General features: G+C 45.4%; 1 protein-coding gene across 4 annotated transcripts in view; it reads left to right on the top strand.

The window, feature by feature from the left end:
* Nucleotides 1-25,295, top strand: part of NRXN3 (neurexin 3) — a 1,648,921-nt gene that overhangs the window by 26,099 nt on the left and 1,597,527 nt on the right. For all 4 annotated transcript variants that reach the window (XM_060097971.1, XM_060097970.1, XM_060097973.1 and 1 more), the window contains exon 2: nt 10,038-10,055. In XM_060097971.1, the coding sequence (XP_059953954.1) occupies nt 10,038-10,055 (18 nt within the window). The remainder of the gene's footprint in view (nt 1-10,037; nt 10,056-25,295) is intronic.

Here is a 25,295-nt window from a genome sequence, read left to right as displayed (position 1 = left end):
AATTGTGTGCATTTCTGAGTAGCATGATGAATCTTGTGCCATCCTGCTCTGTCCGACTCGGGAACCCCACCCATCAACATCATCTGATCCTGACGTCCAACCATTGACATCACCAATGCTCCAGGATCATCCAAGGTAGATAATCTTTCTTTTGACCTATCATCAGAGGGTCATTAGTAGCTAAATGCTACATCACAATGCCTACATCATTCCCCTCACTTCATCTCATCATCTCACATCATCACAAGAAGGGTGAGTACAGTACAGTAAGATTTTGGGAGAGAGAGAGAGACATCACATTCAGATAATTTTATCACAATATAATTGTTCTATTTTATTACTAGTTATTATTGTTAATCTCTTACAGTGTCCATCTGCTGTGAGGACTTTTCTAAAACCCTTGTCTTGCTAGGTGGGGGCCTACTGCAGGTGCCAGCCTCATGACCTAAGGTGGGGAGTTAGCAGTTAGCTAGAGATGCCTTTTGTTTGCAAGGCTTAAACAGCTGGATAATTTATAAATTAAACTTTATCATAGGTATATAGGTATAGGAAAAAACATAGTATATATAGTGCTCAGTGCTATTTGCGGTTTCAAGCGTCCCCTGGTGGGTCTTGAATGTAGTCCCCATGGATAAGGGGGGAACTACAGTATACAAACAATGGAGTATTATTCAGCCTTTAAAAGGAAAGAAATTCTGACACATGCCACAACATAAATGAAGCTTGAGGACACTGTGCTAAGTGAAATAAGCCGGTGACAAAAGGACAAATACTCTATGGTTCCACTCATATGAGGTTCCTAGAATAAATTCCTAAAGACAGAAAGTGGAAGGGTGGTTGCCAGGGGCTGGGTGTAGGACATATAGATAGCTGTTGTTTAACAGGTACAGGACTTTCAGTTCTGCAAGATGGAAAGAGTTCTGGAAATGGGTGATGGTTGCACGACATTATGAATGTACTTTATGCCACTGAACTGTGCACTTAAAAACGGTTAAGATGGGGCTTCCCTGGTGGCGCAGTGGTTGAGAGTCCACCTGCCGATGCAGGGGACATGGGTTCGTGCCCCGGTCCGGGAGGATCCCACATGCCGCGGAGCGGCTGGGCCCCTGAGCCATGGCCGCTGAGCCTGTGCGTCTGGAGCCTGTGCTCCGCAACGGGAGAGGCCACGACAGTGAGAGGCCCGCGTACCACAAAAAAAAAAAAAAAAAAAAAAAAAAGGTTAAGATGGTAACTTTTATGTTATGTGTATTTTACCACAATAAAAATTTTAGGAAAACAAAACTAAAACCCCGGGGCTTCTGATTCTAAGCGTGGGGCTGTTTCCCACATTCTACAACAGCGCCCCCTACAGAGGACAGACATAAGCCTCCTCTTCCAAGGCTCTCTGTACTGAATTGCAGAATTTGCAGAACTCACCTCCACTGAAACCCTTGCTTCTTCCAGATCGTTCTTCCAATAAGCCCTGAGGAGTTAGACTTTCCAGAGAGCGAGGAATTCTTGGAAAGAGGGCAAAAACTCTGTCTCATGGAAATCACTCAGGTGAGGAAATGTAGTAATTATGATTCACCAGCATTGATTAGCACTCCCTCAGTGCCAGACACCCTCTGAGTGCTTTTGCATACATTAGCTCCTTATAACCCTAACATCAGTCCCCATGAACTCTTTTCATCTTGCAGAACGGAAGATAAGTAGATTGTCCCCATTTTACAGGTGGGGAAGTTGAGTCTCAGGTTAGTTAACATGCATGAGCTCATATACGTAGCGTGTGGAAGAGCCAGGATTTTCACTCAGCTCTTCCTGCCTCTTAACCCCTGTGCTCTCTGCAGGAGACAGGGAGATTGAAAATGTCTGCATCTAGGCTGTTTTCCTAATATGAGGATTGACTGATTTCTTTCCCCTCCTGTGATGCACTCCTCTCTATCCTACCAGATGATGGGGCATCCTCTCATGTGGGTCAGTTTCTCCTTTGATTTCCTGGTGTTCTCTGAGATGCAGGTGTGTACTTTTCTCCCTGTGGGTCATGCTCGTTTGGGGAGGCCAACACCCATTTCTTTACCTAAGAAGTTGGCACTTGGAGCCTGTCTCCAGCAGTGTCCATCTGCTATGAGGACTTTTCTAAAACCCTTGTCTTGTTAGGTGGAGGCCTACTGCAGGTGCCAGCCTCATGGCCTAAGGTGGGGAGTTAGCAGTTAGCTAGAGATGTCTTTTGTTTGCAAGGCTTAAGCAGCTGGATAGAAGGCTCAACTGGGTACTTTCCGTTTACAAGGGAGGTGTCAACAAGCCAGAAGAAACATTAATAATAACAGTTTCAGTAAGTGTTTATTGAATATTTACCCTGTGCCTGGCGTTGTACCAAGCACTTTGTATGAATCATCTCATTTGGTCCTCATAGCAGTCATTTCAATTAGGTACAGTCAGTTCTGCTATAATGCTTGTTTTGAAAATGCAAATTTGTTCCAATGCTATTGATATATTAGGGAACAATTTGAGCATAATAATTTTGCTTTTGATTATGCATGATTTTGCCCCATGAGAAGCTCTAGGTGAAGGCAGAAAACTGCAGCCAGATGAACCAAACTGTGTAGGAATGCACAAAACACACACACCTAAACACGTGCCAGCTACTTCAGATACCAGGCATGTTATGAGCCACACCCATCAACATCTGGTGTTATAACTTCCTGTCCAATTTCAGATGACCCTTCTTTCATTACTTCAAAGCAACTTGCAAGTTTCCCACTTCCACAAGCAACTTCAGGTCTTTTCCAAGTGCTATACTTACTGTATTATTTATGCATTCCTTAACCATTAACACGTGTAAAACAGGTTCCTATCTTTCATTATGTGTCACTGATGAAGTTTTGGGGTACTGTGCCCCAATCCTATTTTCCCTGTAAGCCCTGTGGTTTCTACTATGTGATTTTGCATAGCACATTGACTTTTAGGGATGCATGGGCGCTTCTAGCTGAATTGACCCCACTGCTATTATTCCCATGCGGCTGAAGAGGAAGGTAAAGTAAGAAACTGAACAAAAATATTTTTAATAACAACTAGCAAAGACAAGGTTTAAAGCCCAGATTGCTTTACCCACTTCTGTGCTCAGAACCTCTAAAGAATTTAAAAAAATAAAATCACGAAGAACAAAGCCCACTGTCTGCACTGATCTCCGACTGTATCTGTAACAAGTAGATTCCCTCTTCTCCCAACTGTCAGTCAAGCTCAGGCTCCTCAAACCACAGCTACTACAAGCGTGTTGTAGCCCCTAAAGTGTTCGGGCGCAGCGGTGACCTGGCCCACAGCAGTGCCATCCTTGTTCCTTCCTGTTTTTCATCCTGCTTCTCTCCCTGCCGCTGCCTTCCCGGGCAGGCTGGCACCTGACACAGCAGCTACCCCTCCGCTCCATCTTGCAATCTGGAGTTATTAGCATCAAAGAACAAAAGCAAACAGCACCAGGGCTTGGGAGGGCTCAGTCTTCTACAAAGGCGGATAAATGGGCTCTGTGTCGGGGATGAAGCTAACACCACCTGGCCTTTTGTGGAAAGACAACTCTTCCTGTGTTTGAAGAGCTCAGATACTGAGAGCCAGAAAAAGCCCCAGAATGCAGGAAACCCAGCCTCTTTGCTGCTGGAAGTTTGCTTTAGCTCTCAACTAAAAAAAAAAGAAATACTGTTTCTGTATATTTGTTCCTGAAGTAGAGGGAAGAATCTTATGCTCATTTTCTTCAGGGGCAAGAAAAGATAGACTGCTGGGGAGATGCAGTCTTTGCCTTTTTAATTTTTTTTCTCCTAATGTTAAGTCAGGTGTAATCCTGAGTTGAAAACCTGCCCAATGTTTGTGGGCCTGGGATGAGAATACACATGGAGGCTTGGGGTCAGCCTCCCTTCTCTCCAGTTCCAGCACCACAAATATCCTTATGTACATTTTTGTGGATGCCCCAGCTTGTAGAGGTCCACAGCTCCTGCAAATAGCTTCCCCTTGGCCCTTTCTTGACACGAGAGTACACACATCAGTGGGTTGGTCTGCTTTGGGGAGAAGGGACACAGGGAAGAGGCCCACATGGATTTGGGGCTGTTTGGGCAAGGAATTCAGAGTACCTGAGTACCTGAGTGTCCTCAGGGTTAGTGGCAGGTGTTGCTGGTGCTGGGTGGGAAAATCCAGCTGGCCCTGTGGACTGCTCAGTTCATGTGTTGGGATGTGGCTTTGGAAGGGCCAGAGCAGGCTCCTCTAAAGTGCACAGCCCAGGCAGGAACTCCAGTTGTCCAGACTTATGGTCACACTGCATTTGACCGCCTTCTTCTGCCTGGGCTGTGCCTTTTTCTCACTCCTATGAGATGCCCAGTATTCTTATCCCTAATTTATAGCTTGATGGGTCAGATGGTACCTATCCTGGTTTACTCTTTTATTCAGAAATATAGGTTGACCCTTATCTGATGTGCTACTCTGAGTATAAGAAGTATTAGTAATGACAGAGCCTCTTCACTTGGTCTTAATTTCATTATCTGTACAATGGGATGAATAATGTTCCTACCTGTTAGGGTTGTGGTGAGAATTAAATGAGAAGATGTATATTAAGCACTTAGGACAGTGCCCAGCACACAGAATCCTCAATAAATGTGAGCTTTATTATGATTAGTATTGCTTTGTGCCAGGGACGTAGAGGCATTACCCCATTTTATCCCCAAATTCATCCTCTGGTATGTGATGATGGACACAGTAATTGGCTCTGGAACAGACATGTGACCTAAGCCAAACCAATGAGAGCCTTCCCAGGGAATTTACTGGAATTACCAGGAAATAGGCTGCTCTCTTTTCTATAGAGCTGCCAGATTCCATCTTTGTTACCATATGGAGACAACTCACCTGATAATGAGGCCAACGCTGAAGAAAACAGGGTTCTTAATAGAGTAAGGGCATTAAGACAGACCCAGAGTCCAATCCCAGCTCTGCCTTTCTGTCCATAGGCACATACCTTAACTTCTCTGAGCCTCAGTTTTCTCATGTGTAAATGGAGACACCAATAACATCTATATCAGTGAGTTGTACCAATTGAGATCATCTAGTCACTATTCACTGCATATTGCTGAGCACATCTTGTAGGCCAGATCCTCCTTAAACACTGGGGATACAAGCAGTGAATGAAACAGGCAATACTGCTCTCATGAAGCTTATATTCCAAGGGGGATTTAAACAATAAAAACAGACCCATCCTATAATGTCAGATAGTGATTAGTGCCATAAAGAAAGGAAAAGCCAGGTAAATGGTAGAGGAGGGTCTCTATTTTAGAGAAGGTGGTTAGAGAAAAATCTTTCTAAGAAGGAACATTTGAATGGATACCTGAAGAGAGTGAGGACCAGTCTTACATATGTCTGACAAAGACTGTTCAGGCAGGCAGGAGAATAGCAAATGCACAGGCTCTAGGCAGGACCTGCTCAATTCATGTTAGTTCCTTCTGCTGTTTGACAGGAGGGCTGAGGACTGGCCCATATAAACTGGCACCTTCCCTCTCCTGTCTTCCAAGCTCTGGCACACTCACACTGGCCTCGGTGGATGGCAGGTGCTTGAGAAATTGTTGGGGGTGGGATCATGGGGCCACCTCTGTTAGGAGTGCCATGCTCAAACCAGGGATGGGAAAGCCACAAGAGAGGAAGGATTTGAAAGCCACTGCCACCCTTCACCCACTCTCTTTGGCATCACAACCAGGGAAGAAGTAAATTAGGGCAGTCCCACCTCTACTCAGTGCCCCACGGACGCTTACTGCGTATTCAACAATAATTTCAGTCACAAGTGAGTATGCTCAGCATGGTTATTTTGAAGTTCAAGGGAAACAATTTCCTGCAATTTGGGGAGATGCGGTTCTTCTAACCAGGTGGGGGAAAGAAAGGACCCTCCATCTGCTGTTGCAGAATATAGCTCAACTCGGGGAGCCCTCCCACCTCACCTCTCATTTGGGCTAGATCATTTCCAGAGGCAGAAGTCCAAGATTCCCCCACTTGCTACTTTTATACCTCCAGACACCTACCCCACGTCCCTGGAGGAACTTTGGGGAGCATGGGGCAGGCTGCACAGCCAGGCTCCTGGAGGCCAGGCCCAGCCATACCTTCTGGGACCCCACCTGGTGAACTCTGCCTTGGGTCTGACCTATTTTCTAGGAGAGAAAATAGAATATAGATTTAAATGCAGTGGTGCTCTGGAAAACTACAGGCCTAGCAGTGTTAGAAAATAAAACAGCAGGAGGGAACTAAGGAAGTGTTGGCACGGGAGAGGATGCCAACTCCCCTGGATCAATCTCATCTGGTTGGCAACTGCCTTTTTTTGGCAATTTGCGCCCACTTTTTATCTATCAAAAAATTGATATACACACACACACATATATATATATATATATGTCTCCTCTGATCCGTCCTAGGGCCCAGTGTTGCTCCCTCATACACAGACTCCAGGCTGTATACCAGCAGCAATGACAGACAGAAGTGCTCTGGGGATGACCACCTTGGAAGTGAGGAGGCAGCAAGGCATGGAGTTAGAAACCCCCAGCTGCATCCTAAGTCAGACTTCCTTGCTGTGTAACCACAAGAAAGGTTGCTTTTCTAAAAAATACCCTTGCCCTCCCATATATGAAGGTAATAAAATCACCAGCTAACATTAACTGAGGGCTTTCTAGACGCTAGGCACTGTTCTGAGCTCCTCCTAACAACCCTAGGAGGTAGGAACTATTAACACACCCATTTTACAGATAAGGAAACTGAAGCACAGAAAACTTAGGTAACTGGCACAAAGTCCATGTAGCCTGAAGAGCCAGAGCCTGAATGCCAGTAATCCAGCTGTGGACCCCCCTTTCTCTGTGTTAATCCCTATGACCTGGCCTGCAGGACATGTGTACCGTTGGAGCCAGGGTGAGGGTAGGGGGTCATCTTTACCAAACCACAGGGATTAAGGGTGGGAAAGGAGATTCCCCAGAAGACAACTGGGACTTGATACAAAAAGAAGGGGGAAACGATGCTGGATGCACAATATACCAGATAGGTACTGTTGAACTTCTGATCGCCCCCTATTCTGCTCCCCCACTGCCACACCCCAGCCTTTGCCATTTCATTCTGTTGATCAGAATTGAGTGCAGAGATTCAGGTCACTCACTGCTTCTTGGAACAGGTGCCAGGTGATACTGTGTCTCTTTTCCTCAGGTTGGACATGAATGCTCAGAACTGCCTCTGGCTTGGTGCCACAATCAGGAGCTGAGGTTGGACACTGACCCCTCAGCTAAAGAGGGTTTTTCGTGGTGGCCTGTTGCCCCTCTTTGGCAAGAAGAGATACTGTATTTTTTATATGCAGGACTAGAACTGGGCTGTATTAAGTTTTCAGGAGGGAAAACAAAAGAAATAAGAATGGAATTTGTTTCCCCCCCTACTTCTGCTCACCTAGAACTTTTGAACTCCCCTTTGCCCCGATTCTCGCTGAGGAGTGGGCGTGAGGAGAGACCCAGAAGGAGGCGGGGCTGGGGGGCTGGAGCAGCGTCTTCGTTCACAAGCAGAAAGGTTGAACCCCAATCACCAAACGAAATACAACTTAATTCCTGTTGTCAGGCTTCCCTGATGGCGCAGTGGTTAGGAATCCACCTGCCAATGCAGGGGACACAGGTTCGATCCCTGGTCTGGGAAGATCCCACATGCCGCAGAGCAACTAAGCCCGTGCGCCACAACTACTGAGCCTGCACTCTAGAGCCCGTGAGCCACAACTACTGAGCCCGTGCTCCACAACAAGAGAAGCCACCGCAATGAGAAGCCCGCGCACTGCAACAAAGAGTAGCCCCCGCGCACCGCGACTAGAGAAAGCCCGCTTGCAGCAACGAAGACCCAACGCAGCCAAAAATAAATAAATTAAAATAAATAAATTAAAAAAAGATTTCCTGTGGTCTCTTGGTGTTTTCAGGGAGCCATCTGGTCAACATATTTGGGTAATTCCGTCCGAGGTAATTCAAAATGATAACAATCAGCGCAGCTAACGTTTATGCGGTGTTTGCCTTGTACTGAGTTAAGTGATTTACAAGTATTTAATCTCATTTAATTATCATAACACTATCACGGGGGAAGCTGTGTTATCTTCCCATCTTATAGCTGAAGGAAACAATCAGTTCACTGATTGACTCAAGGTCATCAAGCAGGTCAGGATTTGAACCTGGACTATCTGTCGCTGTAATTTAGGATTGTCACTACAGTGCCCAAATGGGCAACTTAGTGTCAGAAGAACTTTGGGGTTCCGAGGTGTCCTATCTCCCGTGGGTCTTGGTGCCCACGAAGAGTGCGTTTCTATGAAAACAGTGTTGACACTTTGACCACTGAACTCCACCATGTGTAAATAGTTTGATACCCTGCTTAATGAAGGGGTGTTTTAAGGACCACTATTCTAGGCAGTCCATCGGTCATGTTAATGGCTCTGCTTTGTTATTTATGCAGCGTGTTTTGCCTTTCCACCTCTTCTATTTCACCTCCTTTCTTCCTCCCTGCTGCTACTTCACCCCTAAATCTAACAACTCACCAGAAAACCTGGAAGTGGGTGTGGCTGAAGAATGATTCAGAGCTCTCTGTAAGTCTCATTGAGCAAATACAGCTTCCAGGGAATGCAGGGTGTGGGCTGGAGAAATGCCCGGCTGTTGCTGCAGGTTGGGGCAAGAGCCCTAAGGAACTCGCTGGAGCTCTGCAAATCTGATTGCTGTAGATTTTAGAAGCACATGGGGTAACTGGGAGGCTCTCACCGCTTCCTCATGGCTTCAGGTGCTCACTTGAGCTTGCAAACTGAATTCCAGTTCCAGATGCCCTGGAGGGACCTGGGTTTCCGTTGAATGAACATTGAATTGGGTGGGATTCAAGAGATCCAGGGTCTTTTCTAGGATCCCTTCCCTGAACTAGCTGTGTGACCTTGGACAAGTCTCTCAACCTTTTTTCATCCCCCATCTTAGCAAAAAAGAATTGAACTAGGTTATGTCTGCCGATGTCCCAGACCCACCATTCAGTGATTCTAAGGGAGTCACCCAGGATGGCCTGGATGGCCAGTGGTTTCATGAAGGAACCCCATTCCTTCTCCCAAGCTGTAGTATATCCTACCAGGTCGGGTCTAGGGATTTTAACAATGCTTTGGGCTGCTCTTGGTTGGGCTTCCCCAGGATAATTCTATTTTACATTTGAGGGTAGGAGGAGGAGATTGTATCCATGGAGATGATGGGAGTGAACCGTTCTTCACTTTTTGAAAGTTCATTGGTTTAATTCAAATGTCAACCTTCCCCGAGCTGGAGGTTTATTTGTAGTTGTCAGAAGAGATTTCAAATGGCAATTTCTGTCATTAATGATGGTGTGAAATGCAAGGAGAAAAATTAGGAGAGGCAGAATTTCAATTTGTGTGGCAAATGATCTACTCACACACAATCTCATGCACACACACTGCTGTCTGTGATGAAGAATGGTCACTGGGAGTACTGGGGAGGGAGGGAATTATAAATATTTTGTGGTCTTGTGTCCTCCAGTCTTATGAAGTGAATAACGCTGCAATTTGCTCTTAATTCTTATGCCTTTTCCTTTGTTCCTCAAGGGAATGGTTTATTATTATTTTTTCTCTCTGTGGGGAAGCCTTGCTTGACTTTGTGTCCAGTGTTCTGAAACTGGAGGGGAGGAGGATTTGCTTGGGTGTTGGATTGCAGAAATCAACCAGAATATTTTAACCAATATTCTTGCAGGATTCCAGTCTGCTTAGCTCTTTGGAGCCCTATCTGATTCCAGGATGATGTCTTTCCGGACAGATGTGAAGCTCACCTCTCTTGCTACATGCACAGTGAAAAGGGAGCTTGGCCCCTCGGCTTGCATGGGTGGTTTTTGGGTGACGGTAGAACTAAGTGCTCAGAGTCTGAGCATATTTGGAGTCTTGCATGAACTTGGTAGTCATGCAAGGACACAGTGTATTGTGTGTGTGTGTGCTGCTAACACTCTTCTTCCCTTTTCTCCCTCTTTCTCTCCTCTCCCTTTCCCTCCCTTTGAAAATGCTGCCACAGATGTCCGTCAAGGTCCAGGTGAGTCTTTGTGTTTGTACAGCTGCTGTGGAAATTTCCCCTCTGCCAGATTGTGCATGGTTTGACTGTGAGGGAGACCTTTTCCTAGGGACTCTAAACAGAACAAAAATCCAAGTACATTGCATTTTCATTGATTTAGGTTTCTAAGAAATGCCTTGAATTGATGGATTTGTATTGGCTTTGAAGAACCATATTAAAACCAAAGGAATGTGGTTCCTATGCTTATACAATTACTTTCTTCTGATTAATATTTCTGGGTGAATAAAAGAAGTGGAAATTGTGCAATTTTTGAAACTATTTTTAAAAGATTTTCTTAGGATATGTATTCTCCAATTTAATAAGCATTTTTGCCTTGTCTTCATAAATCTACTTATCTTCTATAGCTTCATGTGGTTGAAAGTTGAAGATATGATATACTTAGCAAGGAAAATATGATGTGGGTAAAAGAAGGTTTCTTTCTTTATATTCTAAGAAATGACTTTACTTTTTCACAGTGGAATTAGCCATATTTTTTTTCTAATGCTTATAATAACTAATACATGTTCACTGTTAGAAAGAAAGAAAGAAAGAAAAGAAAAAGAAAGAGGAATGGTTCTTGTCAATAGACAAACAGATACTCATCCAGAGTCCTAACTGTAAGTAATGTGTGTGAATAGACACATATATGTGTACACACATACACATAGATGCATATGAGAGGAACAACCATTTATAGATAAGAAGTGTCAGGTGATATAGAATGGTTGGAAACCATTCTAAACTGTCTAGAACTTTGGGTTAAGAGTAACCCTACCAAATAAGAAGGGGGTATCATCTTTCTTAGGTATTTTCACATATATTTTCTTATTTAGTCTTTTTAACATTTAATTCTTATAGCATCAATACAGGATAGGTATTGTTATGTACATTTTGTTTATTTAAACTTTTTATTTTATATTGGAGTATAGCCAACTGACCATGTTGTGATAGTTTCAGGTGCACAGCAAAGGGACTCGGCCATAAATATACATGTATCCATTCTCCCCCAAACTCCCCTCCCATCCAGGCTGCCACACAGCATTGAACAGAGTTCCCTGTGCTATTCAGTAGGTCCTTGTTGGTTATCCATTTGAAATATAGCAGTGTGTACATGTCGATGTTATATACGTTTTAATGTGAAGGAAATTTAGGGCCTGACAGATTAAGCAGTTTGTGCAGGGTCATAGGGCTTGTCAGCACATTGGAGTTTGAACTTGGAGCTTTCAGACTCCAAAGCCTGTGCATACTGCATTGGAACATGCTGGGTCCCATCCCAGAATTTCTTCACTTGAAGATCTCATATTTCCTAATGGGACTATTGTTTATTTTTGCACAGAGGTAATGTGACTTTTTCTTTATTAGTAGCACCCTTTCCAAATGAATTTATCCTTTATCGCTTTTGAATATGTAAAAGAATCAGCCAGACTTAAGCAGGGTTTCTAATCATTGATCTTTATGGAATATTACACAACACAAAAGGATAATATTGTTATCCCTACCAAATACACAGGGTTTCCCTGACTCTGTTTCTTCTGCCTACCCCGCACCTTTGAAAATAACTGGTGTTTGAACCAAAGCACAGGACAGCATTTTCTAGGAAGATATCATTAAATTTATTCTATTTAATAATATTTTAGTTCAGTCACTCAGCAAATATTTATTTATCGAGAACCTACAATGTACCAGGCACTGTTCTGGGTACTAGGGATAAAAGAGTGAACAAAACAGAAGACCATCCCTGTCCTCATGGATCTTTTATTATAGATAGAGGAAGACAAGGAACTAAAAAAATATATGTATCTTTATATATATATCTCTCTATATAGATAAATATACACACATATATACAAACATATATACATCTTATATATGTATGTATATAATAACATGTCTATTGTATCAGGTGGTGGGTAATAAGTGCTGTGGAGAAAAATGAAGCAGGTAAAAATGAAGTTGCTAATTTAAAGAGGGTGGTCCAGGAAGGTCTCTGCTAAGCTGATGTTTTCTAGGCTACTTCAAGTGAGGGAGTAAGCCTAACATCAAACATTTTGTTTGTAAAAGTGCCACTTGGCTTAACCTCTTCTCTTCCTGGTTCACGGCAGAGATGACCCAGGGTCTCCACTTAGACTTGTGCATATTGTGTCCTGCATAGCGGCTGCCAGCTCAGGGAATGCATGGAGGCCAAAATCCAATCTGTGTTTTGCCACACCTGCACCCAGGGGCAGGCCTCTAACCTGGGGGCACCTTTTCCTAATTCTCACAAAGGTGCCCTACTGGTCCTGGAAGGGTGAAACGCTAAGGACCCATAGGCTCCCCTCCATCTCTTCAAAGGGATGGAGGTCAGTGGGTGACCCTACCTTAGAAATAGCAACTATCACTAGCACAGCACTGCACTATCTCAGTTTCATGGCCATTATCGCATTTTGTTCTCTTAATAATCCTCTGAGGTACATTGCCTGAGCCCCATTTTTCTGTTGAGGAAGTTGAAGTCAGGAGGTTAAGTGCTGTGCTGAGGTCACCAGCAGCTGAGTGACCCAGGACCAAGTGGGGATTCCAGCCGGATTCTGAACCTTGCACTCTCCATTCTGCCCTTGAGGTGTCAAGAGCTGATTGTCAATCTTGTCACCCGGTTGACCCTTGCTTTTTTTGTGGGTTCTGAGCCTGAAACAAATCACAGGTCCAGAAACATCCCTTGTGGCCCCGGCCGTAGCAGGAGGCAGCCTGAGCTGCCCGGCCCTGGCTGAGGTCAGCGGGCGGCCTCCCGTTCTCCGAGCCCCTGGCCAGGCAATCTGGAGCCAGCGGTGCTGTGGCTCCGAAACAGGAGGCCTTTAGTGGTTCTCTGATGTTTTTTTTTCCTTCCGCTCAGGAAGACAAATTGGGGATTTTATGAGCTAATGTAACTATTTACCCAGGGGCCGCTGGAATACTATAAAGTGACGATTGAATAATTGATTAATTTTACATGTTGAGGAGATTGCTGAGAAGTAACCCTACTATAAAATGCAGTTGGAGATGGCGCCTGACAGGCAACACCTTTCCCAAGGTCCAGGAGATGAGCTGGGGACTCAGAAAGAGTGTCCTGGTAGGAGAAAAGGGGCAAGCGGTATTTCGATGGACTTCTGGGTGGGAAAATCCACAGACTGTCCTCCTAGTCCTTGGGAAGGAGGTTCACGATAATAAAGTGGCAAGAGGGCTTCCCTGGTGGCGCAGTGGTTGAGAGTCCGCCTGCCGATGCAGGGGACATGGGTTCGTGCCCTGGTCCGGGAAGATCCCATGTGCCGCGGAGCGCCTGGGCCCGTGAGCCATGGTCGCTGAGCCTGTGCGTCCGGAGCCTGTGCTCCGTAACGGGAGAGGCCACAACAGTGAGAGGCCCACATACCGCAAAAAAAAAAAAAAAAGTGGCAAGAGGCATTTGTGGCATGCTGACCTGAAGGAGGTGAGAGACCCTCAGCTCTGATGCCTCCCATGCATCCTCTTATTGAACTCTTCACATCAACCCCTCCCGGTAAGTGTCGTCCTCACTCCAAAAGAGAGGTTCGCGGTCGCCAGCTGCTAGCACAAACCAGGATCACAGATGGAGGTGCCTCCAAAGCCTGTGCCTTTTTCTTCTGAACCCTGGCATTTCCAAGGCAGAGCTGTGGGCCAGGGGTACATCTTATCTGTGTCTGCATTCCCAACTCTGCACACTGCATGGCACCATAGTAGGACCTCAGAAGTACTTCTTGAGCTGAAAGTGTGGCCACAAGCACCAGGGGCAGTGTGGGTCTGTAGGGTCCCGAGACATGTTGGAGCTCAAAGGGTATCCTGTCTAAGGATTGTTACTCTTACTTTTCAGAAGAGGAAATGGAGGCCCAGGGAGGGGAGGGGCATCTCCAAGGCCATGTAACCCATTTGTGGCCCTGAAGGGATTCCTTATCCCATGCTTCTGGCCATTAGGATCTGCCCTTGGGCTGCCTGTGGGGCAGGAGTGGGCGGTCCCAGCCCTGCCAAACTGTTTGCCCTCAGTCCTCTCCCCACCCCCGATGTGTTCTAGAACTCTCTGCCAAAGGGAGAGGAAGTGCTTTGGAGGTGAGGAAGAGGATGGGGTAGAGGAGGATCTCAGAGGCAGGGAACAGGGCCGGGGCCTGTGCTTGTGAGACCCCTCTCAACCCCTCCCCCAGAGACTCTCCCCCCAGCCATGGGCTGGGGTGCTGTTTACGGTGCTCCAATTACAGCTTCTCTCCTCGGAAGGGATAATTTCTCAGGCTCTGCCTGCTGATTAGAGCTGGAATTTAAATGAAAAGCTGTGACCTTGTGGAAGTGCCCTAGTTATTCAGAGGCCTGATGAGGAAGTAGGCCTCTTGCTTCGGTCCACCGGAACCCTGGCAGGCGCGGGAGGAGGGGCTCCTGTCTGCCGGGGCCCAGAGGGGGCCTTGGTCCGTGGTTGCTGGAAGCAGCTGACAGCCTTTGCTCGAGCCTCCCTCTGCTGCTCTTGATCTCTGCCCCTTGTCGTCCTCCTCCAGTTTAAGTCATCTCAGTGCTCTCCTTGGAGAGGGGACCTGCTGATTTGTCCTGAGCCCTGCTATGTCTCCAGGGAGTCCCTCGTCCAGCCTGAGGGACACCGTTCTTCACCCGAAGCCAGGAGGCAGTGCCTGACACACTGCCTTGTGTTTATGGACACGGAGGGTTTGCTCTCGAAGCTTGCTGCTCGGAGAGGGGATCTGACCCGCAGAACTAGCAGCATCAGCCTCGCCCAGGAGCCCGTTAGAAAGGCAGGATCTCAGGCATCACCCCAGACCTGTGGAGTCAGAACCTGCAAAGACCAAGAGCCCCAGGGGTCTGCCCATTAAAGCTGGAGACACACTGACCTAAAATTCCCAGTCTCTTTGGGGCCCACAGGGCCATGTTTACTGAGGAAGGTGCATTCCACCTTGCTAAAGCCCTGTTCCTCATCTCTTCTGCTGGGCACAGAGTGAAATATCCACTTTCTGGGTTGATAGGAGCTAAGAGGAAGAATGAGATTAAGGAAAGGGAAGGGAATGAATGCTTAGCAATCACTTGGTCTGTGCAGGTCTCTGTTCAGGCACTTCCTATATATGTGAGGCAAGGTAGCTGCCAGCTTTCACACGGCCTTCAAGCTAAGGTTGATTTTTCACTTTTTAAATAGTTGAAAGCAATCAAAAGAAGAATAATTAGTGATGCAGAAATTTTATGAAATTCAGATTTCAGTGTTCACAAAGTTTTATTGGAACACAGGCGTTTGTTTCTGTATCATTTCTGTCTGCTTTGCAAAGGCAGCTTGGAGCAGCTGCAACACAGACACTATGGCCTGCAAAGCCTAAAAGATTTACCATCTGGCCCTTTACAGAAAAAGTTTGCCACCTCTGGATTAAGGCACAGGCTTGGAGCCAGTTGCCTGGGTTGACATCCTGCCTCTATCCCAGCACAGTACGGCCTGTTCAGCTTACCTTTCCTTTGTGGGCCCTACTTACCTCATCTGTAAAATGGGGACAATAAGTACCTACCTCATGGGGCTATTGTGAAGATTAAATGAGCTCATGCATGTCAAGTCTTTAGAACAGTGCCTGGCACATAGTAAGCAATGTATAAATTAGCTATTATTTTAAGTTATCTTGCTTGATCCTTTCCACATGTGTTTCTATTTTATAGATGAAGATACTTAGGCTCAGAGAGGTCTAAAAACAAAAGAAAACATTCTTTTCCTGTGTCTTGGTCCCCCTAACTGTTGAGAGGATGCTCCCACTGCTGAGCTGTAGACACCTCTAAACACACCTGCTGTTTTCTTCTTGTCACACACTCTATCCCATCCTTCCTGATCTTTATGCATTCAGTAAAGAGGTCCCTCAGACTTAGATCCTGGCCACCATTGCTCTCAAGTGAGGCCAAGAAATCCCAGTAAAAGGGCGGAAAGGGGACTGATATTTATAAAGGATCCACCATGTGCCAGGTCCCTACCACTTCACAGATGAAGAAACTTGGTCTCCAAAGCATCGCATCCTTTGCCCAAGGCCAGAAGCAAGTATGGTAGGTATCACCATTTAAATGCATCCTGGGGTCTCTGCTTTGTCATTCTGCCTCCCTTTGGCTCTGTTGCTTTCCCCAGGAGCTATGTGGCCTTGGGTAAGTCATTAACCTTTCTGGGTATCAGGCTTCTTTAAATCAGATGGCCTCTCAGGCTTCTTCCATTCTGAGGATCTACGATTAGGCCATCTAACTGAGCTCTCTTGGGGAGGAGGATTCAGGAAAATGCCTTCTCCTCCATTACCAGAGACTGACAACTCCAAACTCCAGTGCTACCCCGTTATATTTTTGTCTTTTCTTTCCTATTCTTTTGGACAATAGTCCCACTAGCTTTTCTCTCTTATTTATTAGGAAAAACATTTGACATTTATTGAGCTTGGTATTTTGAGCCAGGCTCTGAAATACTATGATTTTACGTGCATCAGTTAATTCTTTTGACATGCCCGGGAGGTGGATTCTGTTTTTAAACCCATTTCACCATGAACAAACTGACACTCAGGGATGTTAATTCATCAGTCCCACCCAGCAAAAAGAGGTGGAGCAGGCTGCAAACCCTGGTATGTCTGGCCCTGGAGATGTCTCATATGGAGTTCTAGCTAGAGTGTTCACCCCACAAAGGTACACTCCTGTACTGGATGGTCTCAGCCTAGAACAGTGCCAGCACATCACAGGCACAGAGTAAACACTTGCTCAATGAATGAATAGTGCTCAAGACTCAGTTTTTAGTTTTACCCCACACCCCTTTAAAAGAAAGGCTACTTTTTTGTTGGGGTTCACCCTGAGACAGAAGGTAATTGAACCAGTGTTTATTCAGTGCCCATCTTGGGCTCAGCTCAGTGGGGAATGCGGGCTGTAGGGAAATCCACCACTGCTGCACATAATTGGATTGGAAAGGGGCCCTTGGCTGGGCTAACAGTGCTCAGCTCCCAGCCAATTGCCCGGCTGGGGCCTGGGAAGAGCCCCTTGGCTCCTGTAGCTTTTCCTGATGAGTAGGTGTGAGTAAGGAGCTGCTTCCCAGCGTGCCTCCAGCTTCGGCTATAACTCAAAGAAGCAGGTCACTAGGCCTTGGTGCCTTTTTCTAGAGCCTTTTGAAATCGCCTCCTTTACTGTCTTGGCAAGGCAGACTCACGGGGTGCTGGTTATGGTCCCAGTTTGTTTCTCAGTCCTGGAAGGTAAGGTCAGGCTTAGAGCTGGAAGAACCATTAAAGTGATCCTGTTGTCTCGGTGGGATAGTACTGCCCCTACCCCTGACCCTGCCAAATGTGTAGGATGGGTATTTGTTGCTCCAATATTGAGGGGGCACTGGTGGCATTTAGGAGGAAGGGACAACGAATGCTAACTGTGCTGCAATGTATGGGAAAGTTTCATTCAAAGATCGTGCTGTTCAAGATGCCGTTGGTGAGACCAAAGAGAAACTATTCTAGATTAACTCCTTCCTTGTACAGGAGAGAAAACAGGCCATAGCACTTCCCTGTAATTCAGCTGAGTCACACAGCCTATTTATGGCAGCATTGGAGACCCTCCCATTCCGAAGACCTGCCTAGGAAGGTCTGGAAAGCTCCTGGGCTAAGCTAGTCAGTTTGTGGGGCCGGGCCGGGGAGGAGTGGGGCGATGGAATACAGCTGACTGTTGAGGACAGTGGGTGCCCTTATGGGGCCGCTTAGCTGACTGTGCCTCCCCATGGAGGGAGGCATCTGAGGACACCTGGGTAGGCGGTCTGCCAGTGCTGCTAGCTTACTGGAGAAGTGATGTTGGCAAGAGATGGGAGTGGGGGTTGGAGGAGAGAGGGCCTAGATATGCCAGTCTCCTGAATAACAACAGCAGTGACTACGAGCTTTTGAGCCCTTCCTACGTGCCATGAACTCTGCCTAGTGCTCTCCATCTGTGGTTGCATGTGATTGTCACAGTGATCCTGAGAAGATATCTCACAAGTAAGATGCAGTTGTGTTACAGGAAAAAGGCACAGAATAGTTAACATGCTCGAAATCCCAGTTAGCAAGAGGTAGTGCTGGGATTTGAATCCAGGTTTTGGATTATTTAGAGCAGTGGTTTGCAAATTCTGGTGAGCACGAAAATCACCTGGAGAGTTAATGAATGCGATCCAGGCTCATTGAAGTAAGACATTTCCCCCAGGTGCTCTGATATGACCAAAGTTTGAAAACCCAGTGTTTTAAAGGAAAGTGAAGGGACTTTAAAACTTCAGCATTAGCTGCTGTTTTATACCCTCCATAAATTAAGGGAAGCAGGGAGGTGGGGGTGAGGAGATAGAAGGGAGGATGGGATGAATGATCCCCCCTTTGTCTGAGCTCCATGGCACCTTAGGTCACGGGGCTAGTAAAGCCCTCATCATAATACACTATGCTATAGCCAGCTGTGTATTGTCCCCCACATGCCCACATTGGCCACTGTGGGCTCTTGAAGGACAGGGAGTCCCTTATTCTTGAGAACAGAGACTTAGCCATGCCTGCATCCCCACTACTTGCCATCTTGTATGTGTTCATAAACTTTGTTGCTAGAATCAGCATTTCAGAGATGGAAAGGAGCCAAATGGTTGTCAAGGTTCTTTGTGCACCTAATTTTTGAATCTCTTCTCTAAGAGTTTATTCAAACTTGGCTTGAACCACTGCAGGGATGAGTAACTCATTGCTCCTTTAACCATTCTGTTCCATTCTAACAGCACTGAGTGTTCACAAGCTCTCCTTTATTCTGAGTCACTATAGCTTTCACCACCTGTATTGCTTCCAGCCCTTGGAGACACACAAAATAGATCTAATTACACTTCCCAGTGTTTGAAGACAGGGCTTTTGTCTTTAAGGATTTTCTTTTCTAAAGGCTAAAACATCTCCAGTTTCTTTGGGCATTCTCATACAAGGGTTTTCAGCTCTTTCATCCAGGTCATAGTTCTCTGAAAAAATAACGTTTTTTTGCTTCCTTTCCAAAGAAGGATGCCCACACCACATACAGTGTTACAGACATGCTGCAACTGGTTCATTATAGAGTGAATTCTAGACTCCCTACATCTCTGAATGGCAGCATCAAACACCTTACTTTTTAAAAAATGACTATAGTATGAAATTGAACTTAAAGTCACTGAAAAGTTTTAAGATTTTTTTTTTTTTTTTTTTTTTTTTGCGGTACACGGGCCTCTCGCTGTTGTGGCCTCTCCCGTTGCGGAGCACAGGCTCTGGACGCGCAGGCTCAGTGGCCATGGCCCACGGGCCCAGCCACTCCACGGCATGCGGGATCCTCCCGGACCGGGGCATGAACCCGTGTCCCCTGCATTGGCAGGTGGACTCTCAACCACTACGCCACCAGGGAAGCCCAAAACTTTTAAGATTTTGTGTGCACTGCTCCTAAGCCATTTCTCTCCCCTTCCTGCACTTGTGCAATTGGTTTATTTGACTTAGAACATCAAATTCATCCCTGGATTTTTAAAATCCAGCACACCATGGTCTATTTGGATACAGTTAATTCATCTAGCACATCTGCCCACCCTTCCAGCTTCATGTCATTCATGAACAAAGAGCTATTTTAGAGAAGTTCATGACATTTGGAGAGCAAGGACTTCCTCTTCTTTGGGAAGAGTCTTTTCTAGAAGCCGTAATTGCTGATGCTTTAACCCTTAGAGTGACAAGCATGACTGCCTTCATCTCTCTTCCTTCCATGGTATTCATGAAAAAAGAAGCCACACCCACCCCTCCAGAGAGGTGGAATAGATTGGGAAGGTGCTGCAGACATTCTTTCCTCTTCCCTGTGGCTATGCCATACAGACACTGTTGGTGATTCATGGGCGCCATTGAGGAAATACTTCCTGTTCAGTCCAGGTCACCATGCTGTAAGAACAAAGTTGGTCTAGAGGCAAACAGTGAGAGTGCTAGCACAGTTACATCCAGCAAAGGGCTTAGTGGTGAGAATGGGATGTAGTGGCATCATGGAAGGACCAACCCAGAGGCACCTGCCTTGGAGAAATAGCAACAGGCTCTCCCCTGGAAACTATCACCACCATCAGTCCAACTATTCACTTCATCCCCAGTATTGTTCAAGGCTTGTGGAAAAGCCAAAATCATATAAGTAAACGGTTGATCTTCTGTTCATGTCAGTTCATGATTGCTGTTGGGTGGTTTGTCGATGCCTCGTTTCGTGCTTCAACCTTTTTGATTATGGGTGGTGTTCTCAGGGTATCAGTTTGAACCATTTTAATTGTCATTTTTGTAGGTCAAAACCAGTCAAATATCAGCAATTTCATATGGTTCAACCCAGTAAGTAGTTGCTTGGCCTCTTCAGAAATCATCTTGGTTCACAGAAACTCTACATCTTAGAGTTGGAATGGATTTTTGGTGGTTATCTTCTAAAACCCCACTTTGACTCTCTTCTGTGGCATTCTGGCAAGTGAAATATCCCCTACTATTCCACCCCCATCTTGCTGAATGCACTTGGTCCTTTATCTTGCATGTGCAACTTAAAAAATATTTGAAGGTAGCTCTCATGTCCTTACCTAGCTCTCTCCTGTTTGGGCTGTGCGTAGCAGTTCCTTCAGCCATTCTGCATGTTACATGCTTTTGGACCTCTTACCATCTGATTCTTCTCCTTTGGATATGTCTACCTCATTAATGCCCCTCCTAATATATGGCACTGTTCTCTGAACCAGAACCCTAGGTTTTGTGGTCAGTGATAAGAAGAGGTGAGACTTTTGAATTCTTTTTATTTGTGATTTTTGGGGGTTGGTGGGGGTAGTGGGAGGTTGTGCTTAAGTGCCACAATTTATATTTGCCCCTTAAAATTAAATTTTGCTTTTGCCTGCTCACATCTTTTGGGCCCTAATTCCGATGACTAAAGAGTTAGCTATTCCTTTCAGCTTTAGTTCATTACAACATCCAGACGGCATGTCATGAATGTTCTCAGCCACGTCATTTATCAAAATGCTGAGCAGGTCTAGGCTCTGCTGTAAGCCACTGGAGAACCCCAGACAGGACAAGGAAACTGAAGTCCACGATGAAGCTCATGATGAAGGTCAGGAAATTGCCTGTGGAAGGGCTGGTCTGAGACACGACTGTGGAAGTAGGTGGAGCTTTCCTTCAGGCCCCACCTCTTCCCCTTAAGCAACCTTCTCCCCAATCCCAGCCTGTCCCCTGTGTCCTTCCCTGCCCATGGTGGCAGACTTCCTCAACCTGTGACTGCGTGTCTCCATCCTTCGTTCTCACATGTCCCTGTGCCACTCCTGTCTTTGGAGAAAGATCTTAAGCTTGGCTTCCTGATGATCTCACACACAGGGCAGTGCAATGACTGAGGAGCCTGAGTGAAGCTCATGTTCAGATTTGCATTTTAATGAGGGAAGTTGCTTAATAACCCCAAGAAATGACCCAGGAAAGGAAAAGCTTCATATTTTAGTAGAATCTGGGGATGAAGATTGAGGAGAGGGAGATGGTGGTCATTTATGTAAAAGGGTTTCCCCAGGGCACCTTAAATCATGCTACACCAGAATCATAAATGAAGTTGAATTAATGTCCAGACACTATTTTCTGCTCCTGAATTCTCCAAGACATGTCTCCTCCCTTCTCCACCAGCACTGAATTAGACAGGGTAGCTAGTGTCATATTTACCATCCAGCCTGCAGAATCCACCTGCTGGCTTAGAATCCACATTGCACCACTTATTAAGCAGTGGGATTTTGGCTCTAGGTCTTGGTTTCCTCCCCTGTAAAATCAACATTATAGCAATGACTTTCCCATAGAGCTGTATTTAATGGCATGACACATAGCCATGCCTTCTATATAGCAAACAGTCAACAGATATTAGCTACTGTTATAATTCTTTTTACCAAATTAACTGAATTTCCTCTCTTTTAAGCGCTTAAGATGCTAAGATGTGTATTTCTTCTTTCCCCTTCTCTCTTTTCCAAGTTCCCAATCATCCTGCAGACACGATGGTTACCTGTGGCTTCTCTTTCTGTCAGGCCCCACCCGCTACCATCTTCACCATCTCCTTACTTCCTCCAGAAACATAGGGTGAATGTCTCAATTACCTTTTGATTTTATGTAATTACTCTTTTTAAAAGTCCTTGTGGCTTCATAAAAATTCAACGTTGGCACTTGGCACTTACAGCAATTAGTGACATTTCACTTCTTTACTTCAGTATGGAAAAAGAGATGATATGTGTGGATTTTACAGGGGGAGAAAAGTTACCCTGAAAGTGAATGAGAGAAAAGTCTTGGCAGAGATAACTTGCTTTCTGCACGCCCCCCGAATCTCTCTCTCTCTCTTTTTTTTTTTTTTCCATGAGTGACTTCCTTCTTCCCCCGAAATATTTTCCCCAATTACCCAGCCAAAATGAAGGAAGGAAGGAGGATTAAAAACCATCTGAGGGGGTGGGATATTATAGGTTTGAGGGGGACACAGTACTAGCTTAAATGATGGAGGCCTTCAACTTCTGGCCTGGTTCCTGAACATTGCATCTTCCTTTTGCCTGTTTCAGTAAATGTTTTCTATTCTCTGTATTAGTCATTTTCATGACAGCCTTCATGATGGCCACAGTCACTTACAAATGACTTTGCTTTCGTAGCCATTTCCATTCTCCTGAGCTGCAAAAGCAGCTATCTCCATAGGGATTTTCCCAAAGGTATAACATAGTTTAGAGGGCCATACGTATATTTTGCATATAATCTACATATGATTTGCAGTCTGTTCTAAAGCAGTTTCAACTTTGCATGTCTTACCTACTGATGATCTTTTTCTCTTCTTGTTCTTGTATGTACCCTGAGAACCTGTGCACCACAGATAGATAGGCATAAGAAGGGTGGGACATAGCACTAGAAAGAGTGAAGAGAAGGGTAAAAAATATCAGACATCTTCGTGGGATCCAGAGTGGTCCCTGAATCCAGCTAGGGTAGCACTTTGACAGTGTGTGACATCTACATAGGAAACATTTCAGTTGCTTTCTAATTTTTATAATTATTTTAAAAAAGGCATTGTCGTTCCATAAGCATTCTGTATTGAACATTCTCAATATCCTGACTATCAAAGGCTCTTCCGAGCTCACTTCCTGTCCCCTACCCTCCATTGGGTGAACTTTTATGGAAATGGCTTTTGAATCTTCATTGCAGATCTATTCAAATTCAGGGCTGTTGGTGGGATTGTTTTGGAAAGATGTGGTCCCCTTTGCTTCCCTGAGCCCCCTGTTCCAGCCCATATCTTGTCTTTTACCAGCCCTGAGCATCAGGTTCAGATTAAATGCCAAACTGCAAACCCAGCCAGGTGCTAGTCCCAAGGCTGGCTGTGTGGTCTGGGGGGCTGCTGCTGACCCTCTGTTTCTGAAATGGACAAGAAGGGTGATCTTCATTCCCCTCCCCCCGCCCTGCTTTCCTCGTCAACCACATACATAACACACAGCCAGCATAGATCGCTTTTCCTTCCTTGCTAATTATATCCTTCTCAGTTAAGGTTTTTTTTGAGCATTATTTTTCTGTATCTATATTGGAAAGCCATAGAGTTCCTTTTTCTTTTTGAATGTAAAATTTAATGTTGAATATGCATGTAGAAGAAAGAACCTCCAGGGTATCTTCATATCCCCCATCCCTCCCAGGTTAAGACTCAGTGCTCTGGCCCCTTTTTCTTGGAGGATTCATTCACTTACATGGGCACAGACCCTCTCTTTCGTGAAGTGGAGGTGATACACTTTCATGTTTGTCTTTACTTTCTTGCAGACCTTAGTCCTATACTGTTAAATGCACCTTAGACATTTTGCTTGAGCGATTCTTCTGTTTCTCCAACGTATCATGCCTAAAACAGAACTCGTTATCGCCCTCATTCCAAATCCATCTCCCAACTCCATCCCACCTTCCTATTTATGACAATGCTTCACTCAGTCTCCCATCCGTTCTTCCCCTGAAGCATCTCATCGGTCACCTAAAGCCTGTTGAATCCTCTTTTCCCCTTTTCCTTCCTGCTGCCATGATACTAATTTAGGCCCTCTGCCTATGACAGATCTTTCTGCCTCTCTTTTCCCTCTAATCCATCCTGTCCACACCATTGCCAAAGCAATCTTCCTCAACATCATTTTCCCTGGGTCATTCTCCTGCCCACAAGCCCTCAATGTCTCCCATCAGCTGCAAGATCAAGTCCTTTTTCCTTAGCCTGGGAACTCAAGGCCTTCATACAATGGTTCCATACTTTGACCCTTAAGATCACCTTTCACTTCTTCCTCAGATGAACCGTTTGTATGTGTTCATTGTTATTCGTACAGCACGCATTACATACCTACCATGTGCCTGGCAGTGTCCTAGGTGTTCCAGAAAGTTGACATGAAAGTCCATATAAATGCAATTGGTGGTCTTGGGAGGTCGTGGTGTTAACCTGGAACGTCCTCCGTCGCTCTTAATCCTAAACCGTCTTCCAAGGCATATTGTAAACCCCACTTTCCTCCAGAAACCTCTGCTGCACACCCAGGGCCCTCCTCACTGTCCTACTGTCCTTATTGTCTGAATTAATCATTTGACACTTACCAGTTACCCATCACTCATTCCTCATTCACTCACCAAATACATACGGAGCACCTACTGTGTGTCAGGCACTATGCTTCGTGTTGCCTCACACATCGGTATGTTTTTATAGCATAAACAACAAAAAAATAACCCTTATATAGTCCTTACCATGTACAGGCACTGCTTTACATATATTCATTTATTTAATTCTCAAAACAACCTATGAATTTGGCATGATAATTATCCAAATTTTACAGATGGGAAGTCAAGGCACAGAGATGTTTAGCAACTTTCCTGGGGTCACAAACTAGAAAGTCACAAAGGTGGGATTCAAATCTGGCTCTGAAGTCCTTGATCTTAACCCCTACCCTTCACTTTCAGGTACCACTATATATATATATCATATGTATGTTTGTGTAAATATAAACACACACACACACCTTCCCAACTAGACTCTAAACTCTTCGGGGTTGACAACTATGTACCACACTTGTTTGCATCCCACTACCTTATGCAGCCTTTACATATAGTAGGTACTTGAATCATTTGTTTGATTGATTCTTGTTTCTTCCATTCACTTTTGGGGGGACCTGAGGTCTTTTTGCAGCAAGTAGGAGGGTTTTGGGGTGTAAGCGGAGAGAAACAGAATTTCGGACTAGACCTAGACCCTCTGGAATTCCTGGTTTCCAGTTCTTAACTCTGCAAGCTTAGGGGGTAGGTTTAT

The sequence above is a fragment of the Mesoplodon densirostris genome, chromosome 4 (genome assembly GCF_025265405.1).
Source record: "Mesoplodon densirostris isolate mMesDen1 chromosome 4, mMesDen1 primary haplotype, whole genome shotgun sequence".
Classification (NCBI taxonomy): domain Eukaryota; kingdom Metazoa; phylum Chordata; class Mammalia; order Artiodactyla; family Ziphiidae; genus Mesoplodon; species Mesoplodon densirostris.
The sequence above is the reverse complement of the archived record's forward strand: the minus strand, read 5'-3'. Positions and strand labels throughout refer to the sequence as shown.